Genomic DNA, 13,225 nt, shown 5'->3' on the forward strand with positions numbered 1-13,225 from the left:
TGTATGTCAATTTTACCAATCTCCTACACAAAACTGCCAGATATTGCTAGGTGTTTTCATTTCTTTGTCCACCCCCTGTATTGTGTGTAATATAATGCAGTTAAAAAGGTGATCAATTAATATAAATTAGAGAGCTAAAGATACATGTGATACAAAAAGACCATTTTGCTTTCTTTCTGAAAGAGGTTTGGAAGGATTTAGATGGGAATTATTTTATTTAACAAAATGAAGCCATGAATCTGCACGCAAGAAGAAGAAGAAGAAGAAGAGAGGTAGCCTAAATGGAATGATACATAGAATGATTTAAATATTAAATACAACAGACTTGACAGACAGAATTAATTATTTTTTTTGTGTGTTTTTATGTTTTACTCTTCGAGATGTTGTAAATCTCGAGTCCAAACTCCACATCAGTAGGTGGCGGTAATACAACCTTTAAGTTGTTTGTCAACCGCCATAAGCGAAAATTAACGAAGAAGAAGAAACTCGAAGGGTAATGAGAAAGACGAGGAAGAACTGTAGTACTTCCCCTCCCTCGGCTGTCTTTTGCTAAGCTAATATGTGACTATGACATTGAATTACATGAATTGCGGTTTAGCTGGCTAACATGAGTTGCTGTACTGTACAAATTAGAGTCATTTAGCTTGTGAAACAAATCTTATGAGCTAAATCTATCAGGAAGCAAAAGGTATGTAGTTAAGCTAGCACAGTGACTGCATGTGGGCATGTAAACAGACGTTATTTTAATTTGACCATGCTCTCTATGTTGCAATATGAAACCCTCGTAAAGCTAAATTGTGTTATTGACGATGCCTAGTGATTTTAAACCTGAAGACTAAGTCCCAAAACGTGTCGTTCTCTCTTGTGTAGACAGAAGGCAAAACTCCATTTAAATAGCTAACAATTTAATGCTGACATTCTTATCGTTACATTTTACATTCCTGGTGGGACAAAACCCATACATTTTACGATACTGTAGGAGCCACTCTTATATTCGGCATTCATCCGACACACCATGCAAGATTTACTTAAATAAAATGTCAACCTATACAGTTGGTTCGCGTGCTATTCCCACAATGTCTTTCCACCGAAATACATAGTGGAGGGCGGTAGCGAGCACTGTGAGCCAATTCAAAATGTTGACGTTTAATAGAAATAAAGAGCTGCTTGGTGGATCAGGTGTATGCCGAGTTTATCAGTAGACCCTAATAATTCTTAAATGGCCTTATTAACCTTTGCCTATAAACAAGGCAACTTCAAATTGCCAGATTATTGAACGGAGTTGGGCATAACATTGTCTCTATAAGAGAACGTCACCCACCAGAGCTATAGCTGCAGCTTATTGGCGATGCCTAATAACATTTAAGAATAAGCTCGAGCTTCTATTTACAAGTAGTATTTGAAAGCCAAGTTTACAGGTTAGCTATATATCTATTAAGAATGCATAGGATTAATTTCACTCGGTCATGTCAGTCTTGGATGCCCAGTGACATTATCATATGATTGTCTAAATCAGATGTCCGAGGAACAAGATAACAGTTTTTAAATCATAAACAGGAAAACTGTCCTTTTCTAAGTTCTGCCTTTATGATCCATAAATGTTATTTGATTCACATAATGCAAGTACAGCAGTTAAAATGCCAATATATTTAATGTGCTAAAATACCTACCTGCCTGTAACTTGTATTTCTGTAAAGGTGGGGAAATTTTGTTTCAAAGTATTAATCAATTTCTGCAAGTCGTTTCACATTTATTAAAATTCATGAGAACTGTAGTAATCCTATAATAAAATTGAAAAGGATATCATACAACTATACAGAAACACTATAAATTCCATTAGGAATATTATAGGGATACCATGGGAGATTAAAAGAATACCATTATGTACGATAAGGTCATTATAAACTCACTATTGAGTACCACAGACATGCTATAAGTCCCTATAGAAATATTACAGTGATTTGTTGTTCAGGGTAGTTTCCTTTCTGCCTCTCTGTGGCAGAAATAATGTCCTTGGCTGAGTTAAACTTCAATGGGCTCCAAAGAACCACAGTTTTTCTGGCTAGGTAACATCAAAGTGGGTGTAGCAGAAGGGAAACCACTTAAAGACTGGCCAGATTGGCAACAAGTCCATAATAAATTGGTGTCAATGGAGGAAATTATGACTAGTGGAAATCATATTTTACTTGTCCTTGTAGATAGCCTACTATTCAAATATAAAAATTGCTTTTGTATTTACTTAATCATGAATAATTAACGAGGGTGTCTGCTTCTTCAATGTTACTAGGCATCACCATCAATAAGCTGCTTCTCTTTGGCTCCGCCCACTGAGGTTTAACTCAACCAATCAGATTATTTCTGCTTCCAGAGCAGCTCTGCCTCTGAGAAATATTTGTAGAACTAAAACTCCAATCTCAAACTATTACCCGCAGTTCTGACCAGTCATGTCTCTTTTCTTTCCGCAGGATGGCTTTGCCGTGTGTGCGACTGTGTGCCCGACACAGGAAGTTAGGTCTTCAAGTATGTGGTTATGCGACACTCAGCAAAGCACCCAGACCGCAGGAGAAAACCAAAGAGAGTCCAGTTTTTCAGTATGTTGGGGAGCGGAAAAAGCCCAACCACAAAGTGTTTGTATGGGGATTTAGTTTCACCGGTGCACTAGGTATTCCCAGCTTTGTAGTGCCTGATAGTGGCAGGAAGAAGCCCCGCAAATACCAACTCACTCCTTACCGCCTGGACACTGAAGATCAGGTAAATGAAGTTCCATAAAACCTTCCAGACCTATTGAAATACAAGCCATAGCTCATCAATATGGAGCCACAGTTCTTTTAATCAACTGACAAACACATCAGATAGAGTCTTGATGAGACTATTGATTTTTATTGGAATCCGCTGTGTTCATGTAGAGTAACTTGCTTGGCTCTCGAAGACAATATAACAGTGCTGCTAGTTCCAGCAACAATAACGCTAATGGTAATGATGCCTTGCGTGAAGTTTTCAATTTATTGGCGAGATATCAGCGGAACAGTGCAATATCAGTTTCTGTCAAATGATAGTCAAGCACCACTGCATCAGTGTAGCCTGTAAAATTGAACTGCTTTTTTTCAGCCTTGATTGACATGGTTTCTTCCAAAAATGTTCACATATTTCTTTTTGCAACCAGTATTGTCCTTTTGTTCTTTTTTTTTTTAAGCACTTTTGATGTCTGTTTCTATTATTCTTATCATAGACCCAGTAGCTGATATAAGCTACGGTAGCTCACTATAATTCAGATTTTCAATGCAAGTACTTCATTTTCTATGTCCACAATGAATATTTGTACAGAACCTCATCAGCATGCATTACTGATGTTGACAAGACAGTTGATTATGTGTGATGACAGGAGTGGGCCCTGTTGAAGTTTGTTTTGTGCTGATAAACTCACTCCCTGCTCTTCTTCCTCCTTAGATCTCATCTGCTGCTTGTGGTTATGGCTTCACTCTCATTGCCTCCTCCACCAAAGACGTGACCAAGCTGTGGGGAATGGGCCTCAACAAGGACTCTCAGCTGGGCTTCCAACGCAGCCAACACAGCCGCCGTAAGACACTCACCATACTGTTGAGCAACACAGAAATGCTGTTAGCCTCCGGTAGCTAACATTGTCTGTTCTAAACACCTGGGGTGTGGTAGCTCTTTCCTGGGAAAAATCTTCTGCTGCACAGGAAGTGATGTGTTCTACATTTCCGGTTTGTTTGTAATAAAAAGAAAAAGAACTGGGTAGTTAGCTTGAGCAGTGATAGCCACCATGACTGAACAGACAAAGAAAAGAGAAACTCAAACTGCATCAACAGAAAATCCAAGCTCCGCCCACACTGTTTGATTGACAGGTGATCTCTGGGAAGTGCAGTGCAGAAACACTGCAGCAATGAGCGCTGAGCACCAAAGATGGAGACCTAAATGAAACATCTGCCCTTACCTACTTATCTGTCTTTCTAGATCAGAGCTATGACTATGTGCTGGAGCCCTCCCCGGTGGCCCTGCCGTTTGCTAAGCCTGTGCAGAGCAGAGTGGTTCAGGTTGCATGTGGCCGGGCCCATTCCCTGGTGCTCACCGACCAAGAAGGCGGTAAGAGAACGCACACTTTCTGTACCAACATGAAACCAAACCCATAGGTAGCCCCCGTTCACTTTTGTATGGAGAGAATGTCACGCCAAACTTTCATTTGTCTTTCTTATCGGCAACAGTGCCGACCTGGTAGAACATGACTTGAGACTGTCATGAATCATAAGGGTTTTCTTGTAAATTTGGTTCATAGATAATCCACCAAGCAGCACTTTATTTCAATAAAATCTCAACTTTTACTATTGGTTCATGCTGCTCGTTACCGCAATCCATGGTGTATTTTGGTGGAAGACGTTTGTGGGAATAAAAGGTGAACCAATTCTAAGAGTTGAAATTTTATTAAAATAAGTCCTGATTGGTAGTTTGTAAAAGGTCTTAAATCATGATGTACCAGGTGCAAAAAAGTGACCTGTGCACAACTTCTTTTAAGCACTGGAGCCCATAAGGGATTAGGTTTGCCGCACACTAAAAACTCAGGCCAATTTTTCAGCAAGTAAAAACAATGGAGCGAAGCTGAAGCAGGGATGCAGAACACGTTGTTCGCTCCATTGTTTTTACTTGTTGAGCTAAGACAAATGAGCGAAGACAAATCAGTCCATGAGTTCTTAGTGTGACGTTTCTCCAAACGAGAGAATGGCGCGTCGTGGCTAACCCATTGTATAACCCAATAATGTCTTTTTTCAGTTTAAAAGCAATACCTGTTTCACTTACACACTTCAGGCTTTGGCTATTGGTGAAAAAGAGGAGAAGACCATTGTAAACAGTGATGATCAATGGGGTTCAAGCACAGCGATGCAAAAAAGTTTTACTCCATTGAAGTTTTTTTTTTTTTTTTTTAGAAAATGGCAGCAAATGTTAATTCATGTCAATGGGGAATCAAACAAAAGTTTTGTAATTACAAAATTGTGTTGGGGCTTTAATTTTTCCTACAACCTAAGTGAAGCAAGCAGCTTCACTTAGGCTGAGGAAAAGCATGTTTATTTCCCATATGAATTCCACTAGGATCGATAAGAAATACTAATATTCCACCAGAAACTTTCTGCTTTATTTGAACACGACCCCGTACATTTGAAAAAGTGAATTTGGGTCCTGTCTACTGCTTTTGGACAGTCCCAAGACATTATTTGTAATTTGAACCCTGTCTGAGTGCATTTTCCAGAAAGCAGCTTCAGCTAATCTTATTTGCAACGCAGTTCTGTAAAGATACCAGCTCCTGTCTTGGTTGCTTAAAATCAATGCATTGAATGCGTTTTAGATTAGATTGGATTTCTGTTTTGGTCTCTTGGCAGAAATTTGTTGTCCATCAAACCATAGCAAAATGTGAAACCATAATTAAGCAAGCAACTCTTTGTACATTTCTCCTTGTCATGAAGGCCAACTGTGACATCAACATTATGGAGCTGTTTCACTGGTCTTCCATCTCATTGAAAACCTACTGAAAACTGACACATTGAAACCAGCCTGTGACATGTCCATTAACCAGGCTCACATGAATACAGTTGGATTGGATCAGATTTCATAACTTTTTTTCATAACCCACAATCTCTTATCCCCCCACCCTCATCTCCTTCTCCATTTTCTCTCTCCCTCAAAGTTTTCAGCATGGGCAACAATGCATACGGCCAGTGTGGAAGGCAGATAGTGGAAGATGAAGTCTACAGGTATGTCTCAATGCACACTGCACACCAAATGTTACCATTTTACACTAATGTCATACTCGGCTGGTGTGTGTTTTCATGTCATGTTGAACAGTTACAGTGTTAAATCACCATGGAGGTTTATTCTGTCTCAAAAGGTTTTTCTGAGTCGCTACTTTGGTCAGATGCTCCAGCTTAAGTACTGGAATTAAACAATTTCGTCACAATGTCTTCTCATTAAGTACCGGTCTTAAAAAAGTCTTAAAATGTCTTAATCTTATTATCTAAACTCCAGGCTTTAAAACGTCTTGAATATAGTTAAATATTGTATTTTAAGTCTTAAATTCCATTTTAGAGGTCTTAAAAATGTTGTGGTTTCTTGGTATGCTGTTCTTCCATTGAGAAATCAACCCAACCACACAATGCTGTATTCTGATAGATCTACAGTATCATTTTCATGTTTAGTTCAGCTGGGAAATTGGACTTATGTTTCATTCTAACTGGAATTTAAAGGTCTTGAAAAGTCTTAAAAACTTGACGAAACTCACAGACACCCTGAGTACTACTTGGTGGAAAAAAGTATTATTTAGTTCATAGGGTGTTTGCATCGAACCTACTGGTCGTCTGTGAATGAAAGTGGGTGTTAATGCAAGAGAGAAGAGGTGACCTCTCCTGGAGTGTTGGATTGATTATTTCTCTGTCTCCCATTCAAATAGTGGCAGTCACATCATTCACAAGATAGAAGGCTTCAGCAGCAGGGTCACCCAGGTGAGTCTGAGTAGTGATGACAGACGGTCTAAGTGATTCATGGTTTATCAAATCCGCAGCATCCTGAAATATATAAGTGGCTCTGTGGTAAGTCACATTGCCCCCTTACACCTAGCATTAATATGCACTTGTATCCAGATCGTGTCTAGGTATGATTTGCTGCGTATATCACTTCCTCTCCTAATATTTAAGTCCTTTAAAATTGTTAGTAAACACGGATCTTGTGTTTTTGGTACATATACACCTAAATTTGATGCCTTTTTGCTCCATTCAAATATGATCTGGTCACCAAGGACGCATGTTAATGCCAGGTGGAAAGGTGGTCAATGTGACTGAAAGTGACATCTCTTTCCTCTAGGTGGCGTGTGGGCAAGACCACAGTCTTTTCCTCACTGAGACGGGCAAGGTGTATGCATGCGGATGGGGCGCCGACGGACAGACAGGTCAGTGCTTGGCAGAACTTAAAGAATTGGTCAATGGCTCAGTATAGACATGCTTAGTCTAAGGTTCATGTTTAACCTTTATCTTTAATGTTGGTGACACATTATACAGTGATTATCTCAATTATAAGAATGATTTGGCCATCACAAATTTGACAATATGCATTGTGGAGTTGTGGAGAAAAAATGTTCTTGATTTCAGCTATGGTCTAATATCTAACAAATGACATTCAGAACAGTCTTTTCTCTTTTGCATTGATTGAACACTAGAGAGCGCAAGGCTAGCAAGTTTTAGCTTGAGTCATCACACTTCTCGTTAGTCCAGCTGAACTCACTACTGTTTAGAGTAGTAGGAGACAAGATGGAGTCAGGTCAAATTGAAAGTGAGGCCGCTCCGTTAGGTTTTCAGTCTGCTGCGTGGCAGAAATTTGAGTTTCCAAGTAAGGAAGAAAACAGCAACAAGACAACTGACAAGAGAAAGACTGCTTAAGTATTGTAAGACAGTCTTGCCTTACAGGTAACACCAGCAACACTCTGCACCATGTACAACCACATCACAATGAAAAACTCCAGTCACAGTTACATGTTAAATGTTGCGTTTGAGTCTTAAATATGGTTTCAGAGGTCTGAAAAATGAAGCTGTTTCTCCCTGAGGAATTTCCCTGGATGTGCAGATTAACTGGCATTACAAAGGTCTTAAAGTTTTAAATTCAATTTACAGGAACCTGTAGTCACCCTGTTTATAGTTTGCACTTTTGTTTTTGTTGTCCATCAGAATTAAAAAGGGATTTTCTTCAGTCATAATTGTCTTCATTCAGATTTTGCTCATAATCTGATAATATCGAACTGTGAACATTTTATCGTGTATCAAACCAAACCATTAGCTAAATAAATTGTTAAATCACAATTGATTTTTCAAGATTGAACTGAATCAGCGCTAGCTTTAAGGACTTCTAAGGAGTAATCTCTCTCCAGTGGCTACCATCACCGTTATTTCAAACATGTTTGATTTTTACGACCTCAGTCTGGACATGTTCGTTGTGGTTCTGTGTTGCAGTAATGCAACAGTTTGGTTTTCATCTGATTAGGGGGTTGTATGGTGTTGGAACTCAAGTAGTGTTTGTTCCCCAAATCCAACTTGTTGTCAAGTGTGCGTTCCCCAAATCCAGCTTATCGTCAAGTGTGTGTTTACCAGATGTAACTAGTCATAAAGGCTGTGTTCCCTAAATCCAACTGGTAATCAAGTGCGTACGCCTCCATGACAGCAAGATAAAAAAAACAGCGAAAGCCAGTTGTTAAGCATATGATGTCCAATCTTTTCACAGTCTGTTAAGACTTGACGTTTGTCCCCAGCATATCGTCGCTGTCCAGTGAAAACCTCTCCAAAATGTCAAAGTTTCAAGAACTGAGAAAATAGTGTTGTGTACCAGCTAGCCACCAAGCAGTTTTTTCAGTGGGGTTTTAAAAGGTTTCATAAGACCAACAGGTTGTAAAATCTTCTCAACTTGTTCAAAAGCATGTAATCCTTCAACTGAAGTCCAATCACCAAAAGGAGGTTTTCACGTGACAGTGAGATGTAGGATTAAGCTGCCAGTGACTGAGGTGCTATGAGATTGAAGCAGCTGTTCAGAGTGCCAAATAAGACCCGAATCCAAATCATTCCGGTTTTGTCTCTTCCAGGTCTGGGACACCACAGCGTTGCCTCCAGGCCGGTAGAAGTGGGAGGGGAGCTGGCCGGGGTAGAGGTGCAGCAGATCAGCACCTATGGAGACTGTAGCCTGGCTGTCTCTAGAGACGGACAGCTCTACGGCTGGGGAAACTCTGAATACCTGCAGCTGGCCTCAGTCACCGAGGCTACACAGGTGAGAAGGACGAACATACGATCCATCATACAGAAAATGATGTCAAGTAAAGGTACTCAGTTAAGTCTTAAAAGTAAAAGTAGAATGCATAGTAAAAGCTTTCCATTCAGAATTTTAGCATAGAAGTATAGTTGAAAATAAATATATTTAACTATCAAAAAGCAGAAAACGTACATTTTCTGGGCAATATATGTGTGTGGTAGTTGAAAGAAGCTGTTGAAAGTGTGTCTACCCGATGCCAGCCCTTCCCCATATAAATCTGGCAAACTTTGGCCCTTACCATCAGAGGCATGCAGCCTCTTCTTATACCACATCCCTTCAATACATCTAAATGGTTTTTGGGGCGTAGGGTTCACACGCTGCTTTTGAATGCTGGAGCACAGGGTGGAATACTGTGTCACTTAGGGATGACATTTCATTTCAGCACCTTGGGTTTTAAAGAAAAAATGACTTCTCTTCCTTCCATCGCTATAGTACAGAGGGTGCACTTTTTATTTTCTGTCTGGTTTCTTAATTGATATCCATAGTAAAATAGAGAGAGGAAAACGGTATTGAAAGTTTTCCTTTGTAGTGATGAAACCCAAGTAATGTTGTTGACACACTTTACTTTCACACTGACAAAACTTCAAACCAGAGATGTAGGACTTGAGTCTTGGACTTGAACACGAGTCAAGCCTGCATGTAAACATAGTCACTGAGGCGTCTTCATCACCGATACAGAATTGAAATGAGCCCTTACCCATCAGCAACAGTGTGTGTGAATATCTATGCAGATGTTCACTGAGCTCTCGTTTATTTTCCCTCTTCCAGATCAACTCTCCTCGGCGTCTTCCTTTGAAAGGTTGTGGAAAGGTGGTTCAGGCGGCCTGCGGAGGCACACAGGTGGCCGTTCTCAACGGTTAGTTCAGTCAAACGACATGGTGTTCGGGTGAAAATCCACCCGAAAACACAATTCATGTCATCCCTATAAATACGGAGAGGGCATATTTGATTTGTGAGCATGAATAAGTCTCTAACAAAGCAACAGATGCAAAAGTCAAGACTCAGTCAAGAGAGAAACCTTGGGGCTACTCCATTGACACAGAATGAGGGACTGAATGAGAACACAGTGGCAGCATGAAGGGTAATTTCATAGGAATAAAGACATTTTCTGTCATACTTGATAGCACTACAGTGCAAGGTTTTACATATAAAAGCTTTCTTTCGTTTCTAGTTAAAAGTTAAGGTTTGGTTTTCTAGTTCATGTTCACTAATACTGAAAGAAGTGGCCAAGAACACAAGAATAAACATATGTGGGTGGATTTTTGTCCTTTTGTTGTACCATGTCTGTAGAAATGTCAGCGTAAACAGCTTTTTCTCCTGCACTATTTCAGAAAAAGGAGAGGTGTTTGTATGGGGATATGGTATTCTCGGAAAAGGCCCTGACCTGTCTGAATCGTCAAACCCGGAGATGATTCCCTCCACGTTATTCGGACGCTCGGAGTTCAACCCCTCCGTGGCCGTCCGCCGGATCAGGTGTGGCCTCAACCATTTCGCCGCAGTAACAGGTGAGAATGTTGTTCTTCACTATCAGGGCGTCTGCAGGTCCTGAAAACGTCTTCAGATATCTTCAATTATCTAGACTCAAGGTCTAGAAGTGAGATGCACGATAGACCTACTCCTCGACTGTTTTGAATGTCACTTTCTTTTAAACTTCCTCCATTAAGCTTGTCATCTTTATTAAAGCCATCCATTCATTTACCAGACTTTAACTAGAGGGGTGTTGTTCATTCAGATTTCATGATGACACTTTTTATGTCATTGTATTTTCAAAATACACACATATTTTTAGTTGAAACCTATGCAACATATCTTTGAGATGTTTGTTCAGAGACAGCAGATGTTCTCTGTCTTTAGTAGGAGTATTATTGATTGATAGGGATGATGGAGGGTGTGTATTTTATTGCACACACACACCTGAGACATAGCTTTGCCGGATAGGTACGAATACTGTTTGGTTGTTTTTCTTATTAGACTTTGCTGGTCTTAAAGATCATTCCCGCTGGTACTAAAAAGGTCTTCAAAAGACTGTGTTGAGACTCAGTCTCATGTCGATGTTTGACCATGTGGTTCCAGATCAAGGCGAGCTCTTCGTATGGGGCAAGAACGTGAGAGGCTGTTTGGGCATCGGGAAGAGAGATGACCAGTACTTCCCATGGCGAGTAAGACAACACTGATTTAATATTAGCCATGTACATAAAGACTTAACCAACTGCCGCACAGTGGACGAAGACGTACACTCTTAAAAATCAAATATAATATCCGTAATAAAAGCCCTCCATACAAAAGTATAGATGTCTTTGATGATATATTTTGGTGTCAAAGCAGAGAAAGTACATTTTCCGGGCAAAATGTGTGGGCTAGTTGAAAGCAGCTGCTGAAAAGTGTCTCCACCTGTGTGTCTTAATGGGATTTTTAGGTGTAGGGTTCACACTGCTTCTGAATGCTGGAGCGCAGTCTGCAACACCTTACATCGAGCTCCTGGAGTTTCACAGAAAAATAGATGATCCTCCCCCCTTCCATCGCAGAAAGTGCACTCTTCACTAGGTCTTTTTCTGTGCGATGTCTTCACTGACATGAATAGTGAGATTAGAGAAGAGAAAGTGCGGCGAAAGTAAAAGAAAGAGTATGTTTTGTGTACGTTTGAATAATCTTCCAGCCAAGAAGGAGCGCTTTGTATTCATGCAAATGTCTGCTTGTACATACTGATGCTACGACAGCTCTTTTCTGTTCCTGGTTTTGTCAGGTGACCGTTCCAGGTCAAGTGGTGGATGTAGCGTGCGGTGTGGACCACATGGTGGCGCTGGTCAAGTCCCTCCTGTGAGCGCTACCCCCCTCCCCCCTCCTCCTCCCCTCCCTCAGCAGTGGACCGGGCCTGGATGTTTTGGCTCGCCCTGCCGGTGACCCCCGGGCGCCTCGGGGAGTCCCGAAGCCAGCTGCTCTCCACAGGCGACGGGACCCTCGTGTCCCTCCGTCCTCCGGTGACGTCAAGCCAGTCTGCGGTTCGCTTCACCAGCATCTGTCATGAACGCTTGCTGCACGCGCACGTGTGTGTGTGTGTGTGTGTGTGTGTGTGTGGAGCTCAGCTCGGCTGCATTCAGGTCGTATAGGAAAGACGGTAGATTTGAGCTTCCTACTAGAAAGTACTCTGATCAGGAGCGAGTCTACAGAAAACTGCAATCATGGCATCTTCAAATGATTTTGAACCACATGAACGCTTCCAAGTCGTTGCTTTTAATCAAGTTGTTCTGACCTTGATTCCCATGTGACTCAAATGCATCGTAAGCCGAAGCAATTGTTGTAAACCCAAAAGGAAACATGATGAGAGGACAATGTCTCCACAAGAACTAACACTTGGGTGGCAACGTGCAGTGAGAATTTTCACATATTGGTCAGTCGTTTTTTTCCTGTACATTAAACTACATGTGCCATGTTCCCTGTATGGAGCTCAACGAGGTTATGAACAGGGATGTATTGGAGGAGAAACCCATATTTTTAGGCTGACATAAATCTGTATGATATGAAATTCACAGTATATATCATAGCAAGTGGTATCAAACTGATGTAAGTTTTATTTTTTTATAAACCACATCACTGATTGTGAATAAATAAATGATAATGAATATTGAGTTGAAATTGACTTTTTCTAAAGTGCATCTATAACACTCTGATTTAACTTTTCAGCTGTTCCAAGTTATCAAAAGATGGGACTATGTGTGTGTATGTATATGGACTCTTTTATCCAAGGGACCTTAGTTAAAGTATGTGTGTCTGCACCAGTTTCTTGACACTTTTATGCTTATAGCACAGTTCAGTATTAGTATTAGTGGTTAGGGTTAGAAATTGAAGTTAACTCGATTCCTTGACTCTGCAAACCTACCCTTAGGATTTGGAATCAAGTTTCTATCTCTGTTAGTTTCATAGTTACGGTTAAAAAAACACTAATCATCTAATGGTGGAAATCCCCAATCCGAAAATCTCCAAAATATAATATATAGCATCCTAACTGTCCACCAAATGTCACTTGCTCGAATTTCATGAAATTTTGTTAATAGGTTTTTCGACATATCCTGCTGACAGACGGACAAACTAACAGGCGAAAACCTGACCTCCTTGGCGGAGGTAATGATGATGTTGCCCTCGTGTTGAATACTCACTTGGACATCGGGTCAGGAAATGGCACAATTGGCATGAGAGGGTAAAATAACAAATACTGAAAATGAGTTTCCACCAAATACAAACCGCTTCCACTGTAAACACTGTGATGAAGTGAATCTATGGGGTCTCAGTTAGTGGGGAAGGGAAACTTTCATTGCAGCCCCAGTTTTAACTGCAGTCAGTGGGAAGTGAGAGGTAAGCAGAACCCAGTACTACAATA

General features: G+C 40.6%; 1 protein-coding gene across 2 annotated transcripts in view; it reads left to right on the forward strand.

Moving 5' to 3' along the window:
* rcc1l (RCC1 like) overlaps positions 1-12,444 on the forward strand; it is a 125,523-nt gene extending 113,079 nt beyond the window's left edge. Inside the window, exons 1-12 of one of the 2 annotated variants that reach the window (XM_071895383.2) lie at positions 553-688; positions 2,466-2,751; positions 3,448-3,577; positions 3,976-4,104; positions 5,696-5,762; positions 6,455-6,506; positions 6,865-6,949; positions 8,627-8,808; positions 9,619-9,706; positions 10,182-10,355; positions 10,924-11,009; positions 11,594-12,444. In XM_071895383.2, the coding sequence (XP_071751484.2) occupies positions 2,467-2,751; positions 3,448-3,577; positions 3,976-4,104; positions 5,696-5,762; positions 6,455-6,506; positions 6,865-6,949; positions 8,627-8,808; positions 9,619-9,706; positions 10,182-10,355; positions 10,924-11,009; positions 11,594-11,671 (1,356 nt within the window). In that variant the 5' untranslated portion in view covers positions 553-688; position 2,466 and the 3' untranslated portion in view covers positions 11,672-12,444. Of the gene's footprint in view, positions 1-552; positions 689-2,465; positions 2,752-3,447; positions 3,578-3,975; positions 4,105-5,695; positions 5,763-6,454; positions 6,507-6,864; positions 6,950-8,626; positions 8,809-9,618; positions 9,707-10,181; positions 10,356-10,923; positions 11,010-11,593 lie in introns of those variants that run through there. The other variant, XM_078286853.1, reaches the window with a different exon arrangement.
* Positions 12,445-13,225: the final 781 nt, after the last annotated feature.

This window comes from Centroberyx gerrardi, chromosome 11, assembly GCF_048128805.1.
Source record: "Centroberyx gerrardi isolate f3 chromosome 11, fCenGer3.hap1.cur.20231027, whole genome shotgun sequence".
Taxonomy (NCBI): Eukaryota; Metazoa; Chordata; class Actinopteri; order Beryciformes; family Berycidae; genus Centroberyx; species Centroberyx gerrardi.